Source organism: Anabrus simplex, chromosome 1 (genome assembly GCF_040414725.1).
Source record: "Anabrus simplex isolate iqAnaSimp1 chromosome 1, ASM4041472v1, whole genome shotgun sequence".
Taxonomy (NCBI): domain Eukaryota; kingdom Metazoa; phylum Arthropoda; class Insecta; order Orthoptera; family Tettigoniidae; genus Anabrus; species Anabrus simplex.
Genome location: NC_090265.1, coordinates 188655370 through 188670523, shown reverse-complemented (window position 1 = coordinate 188670523; position 15154 = coordinate 188655370). Strand labels below are relative to the sequence as shown.

Below are 15154 nucleotides of genomic sequence, written 5' to 3'. Positions count from 1 at the left end.
TTTTCTGAGGGAAATAGAACACATGCTCAACAGTACAGTTTATTAACTTTTGCACAACCACATAACCAGTCCAGATCTATGTATCACGAGTCACTGCTGCGCCATCAAATGTCTCTGTTACTAACTTTTCACCACACTGAAATCTTGTAACATTCCAAAGAGATGTTTAGAGAGAGAAACAGCAGAACGGTCACCGCTTACATCACTGAATCTCAAAAAGCTCTTGAATTTCACCTTCACGACTAACGTATCTAAGTACAGTCGAAACGTTTGTACTTTCATACAAAATATTGGAAATAAAGTTTACTTTCTTAACCTCGTCTTTAATTTTGCTTGCCATAAAAGTAGCTATGGCATCTATAATATAATTTTGAATGTCAGATGAAAGTCCTGAGAACACTGTAGATGTTTCTAAGTTGTGCCGAAATGTCATCTTTCATAGCAATTAATGCTAGTAACTCCCTGTAATTACCTCTGTTAAGTGATTCTTCAGTTTCTCAATGACCACTGAAAGGTAATCTTTTCTTTGAAAGAAAACGCACAGTATCTATTAAAGTGCTGATAATTTTTTACCAGCTCATTATGCTCGTTAAATTCTTTCTCTGAGCTGTACTCTATTCTGGAACTAACGAACTGAATCATATTGGTAACAGCGTTGATGTGTGCTTGAGATACTTCATGGTGTCTCTTTAAGACTCTGAAACTATAAATTGTTCAAATCATCTTTATTCCAAGCATTTTTTCCTGAGGAAAATAGAATACATGGCCAACAGTACAGTTTATTCACTTTCGCACAACCACATAACCAATCCAGACCTATGTACCATGTGTCGTGAAAATATCGTTCTGTTCTTTTCGATTCCTTGACTAAAATTTTAAGAGAAGGTATGGGTCTAGCTTTTTCAATTATGTTTTTTCTTTTCTTTTCTTTACGAAAATAGCATGTTCATGGAGCTTTTTATTATACATGAATATTCTGGGCCCACCAACTCACTTATTTTCGAGGTGAAAGTGACAGCACTCATTTTAATGTTTAATACGTTGTGCAGTACTATAGGCTATCCTTGCATAACATAAAGTCCATATAAATGAACACTTTTACAAGAAAAGTCACATCGTATTATAATAGAAAACAATAAAAATAATATAAAAATGCACTGTTGAGCGCAGCAGAACGAACGGAAGGAGCAGTTCAGCTTTTGTTTCCGCTTTCCACAGTGGTAACACGACCAGAGAACGTAGCAGGATACATCTCATTTTCAAGGGGAGAGGGGTCTTGCTTGGCACAGGCGCATTAATACTCGCCTAGTTATTAGAAGAGATTCAAAGCGTAACCACTGCATGGAGTGGTAACAGCCTCTCGCTCAGCTTTGATGGTGGTAAACTGCTGCAGTAGAGTTCTCGCGACACGTCCAGGCGAAGGAACAAAAATATTAAATATTAATATCAAAGAATATTCTACTTTTATATTTTCAGACTGTTACCAGTGGTAACAGTGGATACTAGCACTCTTCGCCACTGATCCAAGGCTTTTGATAGGGTAGATCATGGAGGATTACTGACAAAAATGAGGGCTATTGAGCTAGACAAAAGAGTGGTTGAATGGGTGGTTACATTTCTAGAAAACAAAACTCAGAGATTTAGAGTAGGTGAGGCATTATCTGATCTTTTAATGATGCGGGTCCCACAGGGTGGTATTATTGGACCTTTATGTTTTCTGATATACAGGGTCTCTAATATAAACCCAGACTGAACGCACTGTGTTTGTACTCTGCACTACAGCAGTTGCAGTGTAGGAGGCCCACATATATTTCTCAATCTTGCAAGCAGTCTGCACGTGTTCAACCTGGCAAGCATGAGTTGCCAGTCTGAATCTCAGCTGTTAACATTGTGAGACAGTTATTGCAACACTGTATTTTCGTATATAAATGTTCCAGTTTCATTTTAATGGTCATGTAAACAGTCATAACTCTTGCTAATGGTGTGCAGAAAATCCGAATGGTGTTTATGAAGTCCCTCATTATGATAGGAAGGTTGTTGTTTGGTGTGCTGTTAGTGCAAATTGGGCCTATTTTGTTCGAAATGACAGTAAATGCAGAGAGGTACCAAAATGATATTTGTATTGATTAGGAGGAACATCTACCAATCTTACTTAATTTATTTGTACCATCAATGTGGAACATGAAACTTATAAATTACGACGCCCTATTGATGATTGATGACATACGGGTTGTATGAGTAACAGTTGACTACAGGATTGGTTAGACACAGCCGGATTGTCAGCACCAGACATATGGGCCACTTCATCTCTGAAGTTGTGTAGGCACTGGACTTTCTAAGGACCACTGTATCAAAAGAGTACCTTGAGTACATGGATTCAGGCAAAACCATGGCCGCCAGGGTCAACTATACTGGTGTACGTCACATAGACTGGCCACAGTGCAACAGATAACTCTTCAATTCAGTGTTGGATAATGACAATGTGTGAGCACCCATACTATTCAAGAGCCATCTCCTCGCCATGGGGTAGAGAAGCAAGCGTCCCACAAAGGTATCTCTACTCAACACTTGCTTGAAGCACGGAAAAATGTCCGCTGGATAGATAAGTCAAATTACCAGTTGGTGCATGCTGGTGGCCGGGGACAAGTGAATCATCACTTACATGAGGCAATGGATCCTTCTTGCCAGCAGGGGGTACAGTTCGGGCTTGTGGTGGTAATGGTGGTGGCATCCTTGTATGGGGACTGTTTGCATGGGATGAAATGGGACTCGTATATCTGACAACATCCCTCACCAGCAAACATTGCAGTAATCTGCTGACTGATAAAATTTTCCCCTTGTTCACCTGTAGCACAATGCAGGTGATCTATACCTACAGCAAGACAGTGCTCCAGCTTATCTCTCCCAAATTGTAGCTGTCTGGTTCGATGAGGACTCCACAGATGTGAAGATGCTTGCCTGAAGAGCCCCCAATCTTAATCCAATTGAGCACATTGGGCATGCTATCGAGAGGGATGTGCGTGCCCTGGATCCTGCTTTGACTAGTCTTCGTGGATTATGGGAGGATGTGTAGCGATTATGGATCAGTATCACAATTAGAGTATATGGATCGGTATGGCTCCCTAAAGCTTGCGGTGTCTTGTGGAATCCATGCCACCCCACATCGCCACCACCATCAAGGCATGCTTCTAGCTAGGTGTGTGTAATTCAATTGCTCATGAGAAACAAGACTACATAAATATAATTTAATTTGACACTTTTTGTGCCTTATCAATACTTCAATTGCTCTTGAGTGTATATTACTTATCTCAAGAAAAATGCAGAGAACAACAGACACCTTTATACCCAGTGTTCTACATCCTGGAATGGACTTAGTCCTGAGACCAGCTATATGGACAGTGCTGAAACACTTTGGCTGTTCACAGCATTTTATAGATCTAGTCAAGTCTCTTCATGATATGTCTGGGCAAATCATTCATCAAAATATTATATCTGATCCATTTCCTATTGCTTGTGAATTGAAGCAAGGATGTGTGCTTGCTCCAACACTCTTCACTTTTTACCTTGCTGCCAGCTATGTGGAACACCTACAGACATCCATAGTGTAAAGGTCAGATATCGCTTCAATGGGAGACTTTTCATTCTTGCTAGACTTCACTCCCAAAAGCTCACTAAGATTATCTCAGTTACAGAATTGCAATATACAGATGATGATGATGCCACATCTGCTCTTACATCTGAGGAGTTGCAACAGTCAGTCAGTTGTTTCAAGAGTGCTTGCGATATTTTGGTGTCTCCGTTAATATTCGGAAAACCAAAGTACTTGCATAACCTGCACCTGCGTCAAACCTCCCAGCTTCCAATATCTCCATTGCAGATACTATACTGGAGCAGGTTGACCACTTTTTATGTCTAGGAAGTATCCTCTCAATGAATGCTAACTGCTCACAAGATGCGGATAGGAGAATTGGTGCTGTCCACTCAGCATAATATTCGTGCTCTAGGTAAGTATTTATCCAAAAATATTATCACATGGTGGTTTTTGCAGGTGCAATGACGATGTGCTGTTTGATTCCATTGTCATTTCCTGCACTATGAGAACTGTCATCCCATCTAAGGGAACTCGTCGACTGACCCAACGTCCTCCGGGAGGGTCAGGTTATATACCACTGCCCAACGCTCAGGCTTGAGATGCTGGCTGCGCTGTCTACTCCATTACTGCAGCAGGGTAATCAGTCAGAGAAATTAAGAGATTAGAAAGAGGATTGCAGTTTCAAAACTGCTGGGCAGGGTAGAAACAAGCAAGGTGAAAAATTATTTACAGAGTTATCATCAGGAAAGAGACCACATAGAAGGCCTCAGGGTCCATGGATAAAATGGAGGAGTGTAAAGTGAAGAGAAGAGGAAATGTAGAAGAAATATTGGAAGCAGGAAAAGAGTGGTAACTCAAGTTGACCCAGGGGAGAACTGGAAATGGAAACTGTAGAGGGTGGGCCAGAAGTTTACAAAGTTTATTCCACCTACTCAATACTGTACAATAATTGCAATGTCTATAAATACATTATGTTATTAAGGGACTAGTTTTGACCCTATGTGGGTCATCATCAGCCTAACTAAGATACACTTATGGATTTGCCGAAGTCCTAAGACAAAATTACATTGTGGAAATAAAATTTAAAAGAATGAACTGTGTATGTGATACGATAATGTACAGTACATATAAAATGGTGGAGTGATGAAATGTCATAGATAAAATAATGTTGTACTGATCAATTACAAATAAAATTTTCAGGATTTACGTCAATTACAATTAAACTGTAAGAATAGTATCTCACAATTTTTACAATAATGATTAAAATATGCCGTTGTTGGTGAATACTCTAAAATTGCACTTTAAAAGTGTAATATGCCGGTTGAATGCAAAGTCCAGATACTTCTATTGAGTTCTAAACTTCAAGTGTATCTTCGGGTAGAGAATTGAAGTTGAACGTTGGCGAAGAGGGTGTCTGTCTTGCTTGTGGTCCAATGTTTCTGATACAGAAATTAAGTGTAGATAAAACCATACAACATTCTTATTATAATGGATTCTTGCTGTGGTGTGAGGAAAATTCCCAATCCAAGTCGGAACCAATAGAACACTGCACGCGTGTATCTTAGGCTGATGATGACCCACATAGGGTCGAAACTAGTCCCTTGATAACATGTATTTTTAGACATTGCAATTATTGTACAGTATTGAGTAGGTGGAATAAACTTTGTAAATTATATGTAATCTTAATTCAATACAAAACCAATAATGAAATTTATAACCTTGAATGGGCCAGAAGTCACGATTGGAAAGTATTTCAAGTAACTTAACATATAGTTTTGCAGTTACATGGATCTGGAAATGTGTTCTAGGTTGGGAATAATTTTTATCCCTGCCTGTACTACATCTGTTTTCTGGTAAAGATATCTCAAATTACAACAATGAAGGCAATAATAGCTATGCATCACTCCATGAAAATATGGCACGTGATCGTGTTCTGTTTTGCTTGTGGTTCTGGCTACTGCTACAAGGTGATACTGTTGTAAACATTTGTGTTATAATGGAGGATACAAGCAGTTTCACAATTGAACATCTTCATAGCATATGACCCTTTGCAACTGGGTCTATCTTAGATGCACCATGCAGTGAAAGATCCAAGAAATGACACGGATAATGAAGTCACTTGAGATGCGGGCTGTATGGTCTACTCCATTACCGTAATACGGTAATCAGTCAGAGAAATGAGGAGATTAGAAAGGGGATTGCAGTTTCAAAACTGCTGGGCAGGATAGAAACAAGCAAGCTGAAAAAGTATTTACAGAGTTGTCAACAGGAAAGAGACCACATGCATCATTGCTTTGTTCACCAGCAAAATTGACAAGGAAGTGGTTCTATAACCTCCATGCGTTGCTAGATGAAGAATGAAGGTTTCCATTCCTTTCAACCCAGCAGGATCAATTAATTAAGTGATCGTGATATGAATACATGATGTGATTCATGCAGACAGTTGCTTGCAGCGTTTCCAACATTAGCGGCTCGCTGTATGGTTATATTTTTGTGCTGTGTACCTTAGTTCCTGGTCTTAAAATGTTTTCCCAGATATAAACGACAACCCTCCTTATTATGAAGAAATTAAACCACACCATCCTCGTTTGTTGCTATGGATTTGTGTTACCAGTGACCTTGTCATCAGGTCGTTTTTCTTTGATGGATCCATGATGGAAATCGTATCATCATATGTTATCTCACTGGCTGTTACCTGAACTAAACAAAGTTGGCCTGCTGAACAACGTGGTTATGCAACAGGATGGTGCCCCTGAACACTACTGGACTCCTGTTCAAGACTGGTTGAACAACCAGTTTCCGTTATGGATTGGATGTGGAGGACCTCTTATATGGCCACCTAGAAGCCCGCACTTAACAACATGCTATAATTGGCTGTGGTCCTTCTTAAAGGAAAAGATTTCCACAACTCATATGACTTCCGTTGAAAAGCTGAAAGAAGAGATTACCTTTACCCTGAGAATGATCACTCTTGAAAAGCTGCGCCAGGCAAGCAGACGCACATGGCAGCAAATCCAACTCTGTACCAAGAATGATGATCAGCATACCGAGAGATTTTGAAATATGTAAGAACATTTACTTCTGTCTTATTCCATTCTTGTATGTATTTTTTCTGTTAAATACAAATGTTTGCCTTTCATGTAGCATGTTGTTTCAATACAATAACATTGAACATTTCCAATCATGACTTCTGACCCAGCCTGTAGTAGTAGTAGTAGTAGTAGTTTTTTTTTATGGCAGGGGAAAATCTTTTAAAGACACCACTCTGTGTGGGCGTTGGATTTCCACAACTAAAAACCCCTGCCCTCTTCACTCAGACCATTCTGGAACTGCTTGTCGGCATGACATCAGAATGGAGTTATGTATATTATTAAGTTCTTCCTTTCTCTTCTTTCTCCTTCATCCCCATAATGCTTGTCGCCATTGCCTTTACTGTGTTCCAGGCAAACGGGCTCTCTAACATAATCTGAACCAGATTCCCTGGCGTGAGTTGTTGGCCAAGTTGTTGGCAGGCTTTCCTTTGTTCTTCTTCCCATCGAACACAGTAGAAAAAAGTGTGTTCTACTGTATCCCTTTCAGAACAGTACCGACAACCATCTCCCTGCGTCTTTCCCATCTTCATGGCGTATACGCCGAATCTTCCATGTCCTGTCAGGATCTGCGACAGATAGTAATCTACCAGCCGATGTCTACATTTAAGCCAGTCTTCTATGTTGGGTATTAGCTTTTTTGTCCATTGGCCAACATCGGTTGTGCCATCCCATCGGTCTTGCCAGTCTAGTAAGAGTTGGTTCCTCGAGGCTTTCTTTTCTTCAGCAGATATAGTTGCACCCCTTTCATGCCAAAGTTTTCTCTCTACAACGAGGAGGTCAATGGGAATACTGGCAGCTACAACTTGTAAAGCTGCTGTCGAAACAGTTCGATATGCACAGGTAACTCTGAGCAGCATTTTCCTCTGTACTCTTTCCATAGCTCTTCGGTGAATCTTCCTCCTGAGTGCATTGTGCCAGATAGGTGCAGCATAAAGTAAAATGGAATATACTGCAGAGCACATAATCTGTCTCTTAACTGTTCTTGGTCCCCCGATGTTAGGCATAAGTCTGGCTAATGCCGATGCCTTCTTCTCTGCCTTTTGGGTTACTGCCTTCACATGTGCACCAAATGTGCAATTCCTGTCAATAAGAACCCCGAGGTATCGTACAGACTTTCCTGGGATAATCACTGTATCATTTAATAAGAAACGGACATTTTTCCAATTCCTGGAACCTTTCAAAATTACAGCCTCAGTCTTATGTGGAGCCAATCTCAACTTATTATTTACCATCCAAAGGTTAACTCGTCTCAGTGATTCATTTACTCGGAAGGTCAGTTCTTCTACATTCTCTGCTATTACCACTATTGCAAGGTCATCTGCATAACCAATAGATGTTGTCCCTTTTGTCAGCTGCAGGCGTAAGACACCATCATATAGAATGTTCCACAAGGTGGGTCCTAGGACAGATCCCTGTGGAACACCAGCACTCATTTCAAGATCTTCTAAATCACGAAATCGTATTCTTCGTCCTTTGAAGTACTTAACGATTATTTGTTGTAGATACTGAGAAATGTTCTTCCTATGAAGTTCCCTCAAAATAATGCTCCAAGAAGCAGTGTTGAAAGCATTTTTGACATCTAGCGTTATCAAGGCAGCCCATTTCTCACTGCTTTCTGCCTGTATTTGAATCACCCTCTCAGTAGCTTGGGTTGTGGTTCTACCCTTTCTAAATCCAAACTGGTTTGAAGAAAGTCCTCCCTTTTTGTTCAAGTTCTTTCTCCAGTCTAGTTTTGATCAATCCTTCGTAAAGTTTGCTCAAGGTATTTAATAAGCAAAGTGGCCTGTATGCTGATGGATCTAATGATAGTTTCCCTGCCTTCAATAACAGCACTAGCTTGGCTACTTTCCACTCATCGGGGAATTCACGCTTTTTTAATAAATCATTGAAGACTGATAAGATCCAACCAGGTGCCACCTCAACTGCATACTTGATGGCTTCTGGTGGGATTCCATCTACACCTGGTGCCTTACCAGTCTTCATATTGCGTGCTGCCTCTTGTAACTCAACCACAGTGAACGGTTCTGCAACACAAAAATCTGATTCCGTTTCAAGTCTGTCATTAGTACAAGGGAACAACTCCATTGCTATGGCTTTCCTTCTATCAGCTGGGAGCTGAACTGGTACCCTGTTGATTATTCGACCAGTCACTACCTTATATCCCGCTCCGCAGATATCACTGTCTAGATCTTCGCATAGCTTTTGCCAGAGATTTCTCTTAGAATCCTTTATTAGCTTCATTAGTTGCCTCTTTGATGCCTTATAGTCAGCTTCTAATTGTATTAAGTTGACCTGGCTGATTTTTTTCCTAGATCTTGTAAGAATTCGTCTCTTGCGATTGCAGTCTTTCCTTTCCATGTCTATTTCATTGTTCCACCAGTAAGGGACTCGTGTTTTATATTTTGTTGATCCCCTCAATCGCCTGGTCCTACAAGCATCTTTAAGAACAGCAGTTACATCTTTTAGAGTATGTTGCACTGTATCTACAGTTTGTGACATCCACTCGATTGCAATTTTAAAAGCAGTAGTAGTAGTAGTAGTAGTAGTAGATCAAACGGTAGCACTGTGCAGAGTTATTTATCTCATTGGCATACTAGTTTTAACGTGATGTGCATGCGTGTATATACCATTCTTTTCACACATAAGAGACATTTTTACACTATACATGAAGTATGCAATGTACTGAATTTTAATCAAACATGTGTTTGATGTGATGATGAAGAGCACACTGGTGAGCTATTTAAAAGTTCATAGTAGTGTGAAACCTCCTAAAGCACTCTGGGAACTGCAAAGCCTCCAAACACTTTTCACACTCGTATCTCGTTGCACCCCATGAACCTACTACGCTGGTGTAGCAGGGGGAGAGGTGATACTCCCACGTGGCGTGTCCCAGGTGGTAGATAGAAGGGTCCTAACCGGCTTGCCGGCGGACTTGAGGGAAATAAAATACCTCTCGCGGACCTAACACACAACCCTCTGTGGGTGGGGGATGCAGACGAAGAATACACCCATGGTATCCCCTGCCTGTCGTAAGAGGCGACTAAAAGGGGCGACCAAGGGATGATCCAATTAGAACCATGAGGCTACCTGTAATTAGTACCATCACGCAGGGAACACCATGGGTCGCCTTTACTTGTGCATAGTACCACTATGTTAGGTACACAATAGGTTTGTGATTAGTAGCGACAGTGTGTGAATCAGGAGGTGGGTTCCCTTATATGAGTGACACCATGGGATTAGCGACACCATGGTCCTGGCTTACCTGTGTCAGTTCCCACTATGTCAGGAGTTCCACGGGATAGTACGAGCCCCTGTGGTTATTCCACTTATGTGAGGAACACCATAGGTTTGCGTTGCCTGTAAATAGCACCGCGATATGCGAAACACCATAGGTCTGTTTTACATGTGTGCATTACACTACCTGTGAATAGTACCATAATGTGTGGAATACCGAGTCTGCGCTACTTTTGATTAGTACTGCAACATTACACATAGCATGGTTCTACTTTCCTAGCGATCAGTACCATTATGAGGGGCCGATGACCTGGATTTTGGACCGTTTCGACTATAAGCATAATCGATTCAGCATCGTGCTATAGAAGCAGTCCCTTGGTCAGTAATACTATTGTTTTGTGCCAGCTTCTGTACATGGGAGGCACTGTGGGTCGGATCCACTGATCGTTTTAAATTCATATCCGTCCATCCATTCATTTTTCGTCCTCACGCTTTGAATTCTGGTCAGTGGAGGATTTTGAAATTTTAAGTTGTCATTTCATTTCGTCTCATATCGTACCATTAGGGGCCGATGACCTCGATGTTAGGCCCCTTTAAACAACAAACATCAATCAATCATCTCGTTGCACCTTTTTCTTGCCTGCCTTGCTTACAACATTGTCATGGCATGGAGTCTTTTTCAGGGATTGGAGCTATGCACTTTGCAAAGTGTGTCTACAGAGCTCATACAGGTTAAGTATGGATTTTTTTGGGAAAAACCAATCGGCAAAACAATTTCTTGTTGATATAGATGTTGATTCCCATAGGGAACCTGAAATATTTGTCCCAAGTGAGTAAATTTATAATGCCAATATAGTTAGTCTGTTATTGGACATCATAAATTTTCCAGCTAACTTATTCCTGGTTGCCAGCGTTTTGCCCCAGTGAGCTAAGTTGGGCTCATCTGTTGGTAAATAGCACACCTACCAAGACGCACAGCTAGTGCATACCGTGGAGGCCACTGCGTAGGCTGCTTGGAGCCACCGGCAGTGCCGATGCACTATGAGAGACTTTGTCTCATTTCCAAAAATTGAAACCTGGCAACCAGGAATGAGCTGAAAAATTTATACTCCATTCTCAGCCGTCTTCCTTCACTTGCTTTGCCTTTTAAGAGGCATGCTGGGCTTCTTCATCATTGTTAACATTCAAACTCGCCCTCATTCTCACCTGAACTTTTTGTCACACTGCTATCACTTTCACTGCAAGTATATAAAATTGTATCACTTTCTGAAACTATAACACTGGCTGATTAACTCCTGCTATCCTGTAATATAGTTTGATTTCATTCCTCGCAATACGTGGTTAACTAGGGGCTGCCATTTGAGCTGATTACCAAGCAGAGAATCACCCTACCTTGAGAACAAAGTCATGCTATTTATACATTCTACTATGATCATTCCAACTTTAAGAGGGAGAGAAGATTCTCAGCTTTCGAACGATATACTGCATGTCATGCCATTCATGGACAGAAAGCTTAAACTAGTTGCATATAGCTACCATGCAGTAAGACTGCCCACCAGGCATGTATGAATGGTGCATTCAAATGCCTGTTCTGGTAGCTACATACACCAGTGAGTTAAGAGTGCATATGTGTGAGTGACATGTCAGTAGATTTACAGACATATTAAAGGTCCTTTTTTTAGTGCAAAAAGTACTGCATCAGCTTCTCTTAAAATCTACAGCATTTGGTAGGCTGTGAAACATTATTATTATTATTATTATTATTATTATTATTATTATTATTATTATTATTATTATTATTATTATTATTATTATTATTATTATTATTATTATTATTATTATTCTGGGGATTCTGTGGAATGCAGAGGTGAAAGAAGGTGCGAGCATGAAAAGATTAAGATTAAGAAAAGATTAAATAGTAATTTAAAATGTTAAAATTCTGAATATATTTCTTTCCTAGGTTTTCAGTTTGTACACTTTGCTAAGCAATAACAAATAGTAAGGTACAAAAGTTTAGCTCATGAGCTCGAGAAAAGTCTAGAACAGACAGCATAACTTAACACCATGAGCTTGAAGCTCCCCTGTTACAAATTCAACAAGAGCACTACTGCTCCCTTCAAAAGCTCCTCACGGTGACTGAGCTCCAAAATTTACAACAGTAGGAAGAGCATCTCTGCTCCACACAATTACATTCTAGGAGAATATTCCCCATATTTTACAAGTTCAGGCCTCTTAAAGGTACAATCTACATTTTACCAAAACCAAATAGTATTCACTGTCATATCTGCTCAACAGTTACATTTAAAAGGAAAGGAATCCTTAACAGGGGTAACAAGTACCCATTCTACATGGCCTTAGTTAAAAAAGAAAAGGTTAAATTTACTGCCTGAAAATCAAAATGTTAGGAGGCGAACACTTGCACTCCTCTGCAATACACTTGACAAATACCTAAAACCCTATTTGGGTTGATGGCCCTAATTTATGGAGGCTAGGCCTATACTACAGAGGTGACTAAATGGAGAGAAAGTTTAAATTACAAGGAAAATATCAATTTAACATTTACAAAATCATAGTCCCCTCAAGACCAAGTTGAAGTGGAATATACTGTAAGAGGGTTCCCACTCTTTATTCCCTAAGTTAAATTAAGATCTTGAAAACTAGATGTAGAATCTACATGGCCGCATTACATTAAGAAATAATTTTGAAACCTTCCCCTCGAGTTAACTTTCAGAGACTATTACATGACTGCCATTACCTTGAGCTGGTGGACCTTCCAGAGATGGACTAGGCGAGACCTCCCCTGCCTCCACTACTAACACACACTACTGCGGACTGCAGGGATCAAAAGACAACATGGCTCAAACAGTCCCAGCTTTCATAGCTGAGAGGAAGGTTCCAGATTTCTCTGGGCCGAAGCCTTGACAGACCCACAATTTCCATTGGATAATCAAATAAATAGCAAAAACCCTGATCTAAATGTACAAAATTTCATATTGGCTACAATTTTCAGCTGGCGGGAGGAGATAGAAGTGCTGATAACCTTAGAATACAAAAAACAATCTACAAACAACAAAGTTTAGGAAACCAATGTTTACAAAATTTCTCTTGAAAATTAACTGTCCATGCTCTCATCAGAGGGAGCACGTAAGTTGATAGTAGAGACATCTGTCGATGAATGTTCAAACTTCTTCCGAAATGAATTTCATTGTTCACGTTATAGATGACCTTCTAAAAGGCACTTAATTTAAATGCAGAGTGGGTGTACTTCCGGTATTATTATTATTATTATTATTATTATTGGATGTTATTTAATTTCCTCCATACTACTACATATTTTGTTTGAGATTTTGTGTTAGATTTAACTAATTATTAAATTGTTTTTTTATTTATTTTTCCCTCCAGTATGGTGGCCTGAATGTAGATGTACAAATTACAGAAGGAGCTGTATATGTTACCTTCACATCTTATGAACCTGGCCAAGCACCTGCTCTTATCATCAACTACACATGGATGATGATTTCGATTTCAGAGATTGGCTCTGATAATGTTTGGTAAGGACTCAGCCACAGTATGTACCTATCTAGAATAGTATTACCGGCATGTGTTTGTAAACATCTAGCTAGAGTTTTCCACTAGATGAGATGCATTTCAATTTGTTGTTGTTTTGAAATGTAAATCAGAGACATTATCTGCTCTGCAAGAATGTGCTATGGACACTGCTGATCTCCTGGAAATCATTACTTTAATGTAAAACAAATTGTTTTTTTTATACTCTTCTACTTGATGAAGAAATACAGGAACTTTTAAATTTTGTATTATGGTTTACTTCTCTTTTACTCCGGTTCTGCAGATGAGGAGGGGAGGGGATCTAATGAGGTCAGTGCGGTTGAGGTTCTGGTCATGGGGGTCTATTGTTAGACATGTGGGGAAAGTGTCTGGGGAGGAAAGGGAACTAAGATAATGTGTTATCTGGGAATTATTTTCAGGTAGATGGTCAGGAATGTAGGAAGGGATGTATGGAGGAGGGTAAGAAGAAGATGGTAGTTTTCATAGTGGTACAAACAATGAAAGGCCAAGAAGAATAGGTACCAACATGGTTGGGGGTGTGTGGGATCCAGTTCTGGCAGCACAGGAGAAGTTCAAAGGTGCAGAGATTGTTATCACTGGGATGTTGTGTAGGAGGGATGCTGACTGTAGAATGATCAGGGATTCAAATGAGACTATGGAGAGCATATGTTGGAAACTGGGAATAAGATTTGTAGATCCTTTATTGTGGATAGGAGATAGGAATCTGTTTTCAGATGGCCTTCCCTTTAACCCTAGAACTGCTGCAGGTTTTTCTGTCAAATGCTGCAGTTATTTTTCTCAACATACACCATGAAAATAAAATCATGCCTGTAATAACATATTAATCCTAATAAATCCATATTATATACCAATAGAAAGCTAAAAGACTGATCTAAATGAAGATAATACAAGTAACAAAAAATATTGCCACGATTTCTAAGAATCGTAAAATGCAATAAAAAATTTTTTTAGACAAAGGAAACTGTTGAAATATTTTGCTCAAATAAAGGAATTTGTGATAGATAATTTATTTCTGAAACATGATATTCTGAAACGAACAAGTACTTTCTTACGTATTCCTCCACAGTTATCCACTTTTCATTTTCGTTTGCAAAATAAAACTAAAATTTTCATCGAAACGAATTCTGAGTTCTTTTCATGAATTTCAAACCTACGGCTTATCTTAGTTTTCTTAGGTCAATTTCTTATTTCCTGTGTTGTGATCAAATTCCTTATATCAATCTGCAAAAATATCAACAGTTCACATTTATCCCTTCGGTGGTTTCTTCGAGTATTGACGTACTGCCAATAATAATATAACCTGCACCGACTTGAACATCATTCCGGTCATCGGAAATTCCCATTACTTCCGAGGCATCTTGTACTCCACTGTCACCATCAGTATGGTCACTAAGATCTTCGAAAATCGAGCGCTTGATTTCAGAATCGTCAACAAAGCGGGCTGCCATCGTGATTCTAAGAACATGTGAAAGTACTTTCACTTCTACAGCTAAATAAACTTGTCCAGTCCGATGTTTGTGTTTCAAAGACTTTCAATATTGAAGATAAAAGTATAAGTATTCGGCTGGTATCTATATTATTGCCATCTGGTGACCAATTATAAACCTACGGCGGAAGAACAACACCGTCTCTCAGAAAGTCGATCGCA

General features: G+C 39.7%; 1 protein-coding gene across 1 annotated transcript in view; it reads left to right on the top strand.

Annotated features, from left to right (window-relative positions):
* The window catches only part of LOC136885511 (intermembrane lipid transfer protein Vps13), a 1358975-nt gene that overhangs the window by 1106196 nt on the left and 237625 nt on the right, over positions 1 to 15154 (top strand). The window contains exon 50 of the mRNA XM_067158109.2: positions 13321 to 13469. Within this exon, the coding sequence (XP_067014210.2) occupies positions 13321 to 13469 (149 nt within the window). The remainder of the gene's footprint in view (positions 1 to 13320; positions 13470 to 15154) is intronic.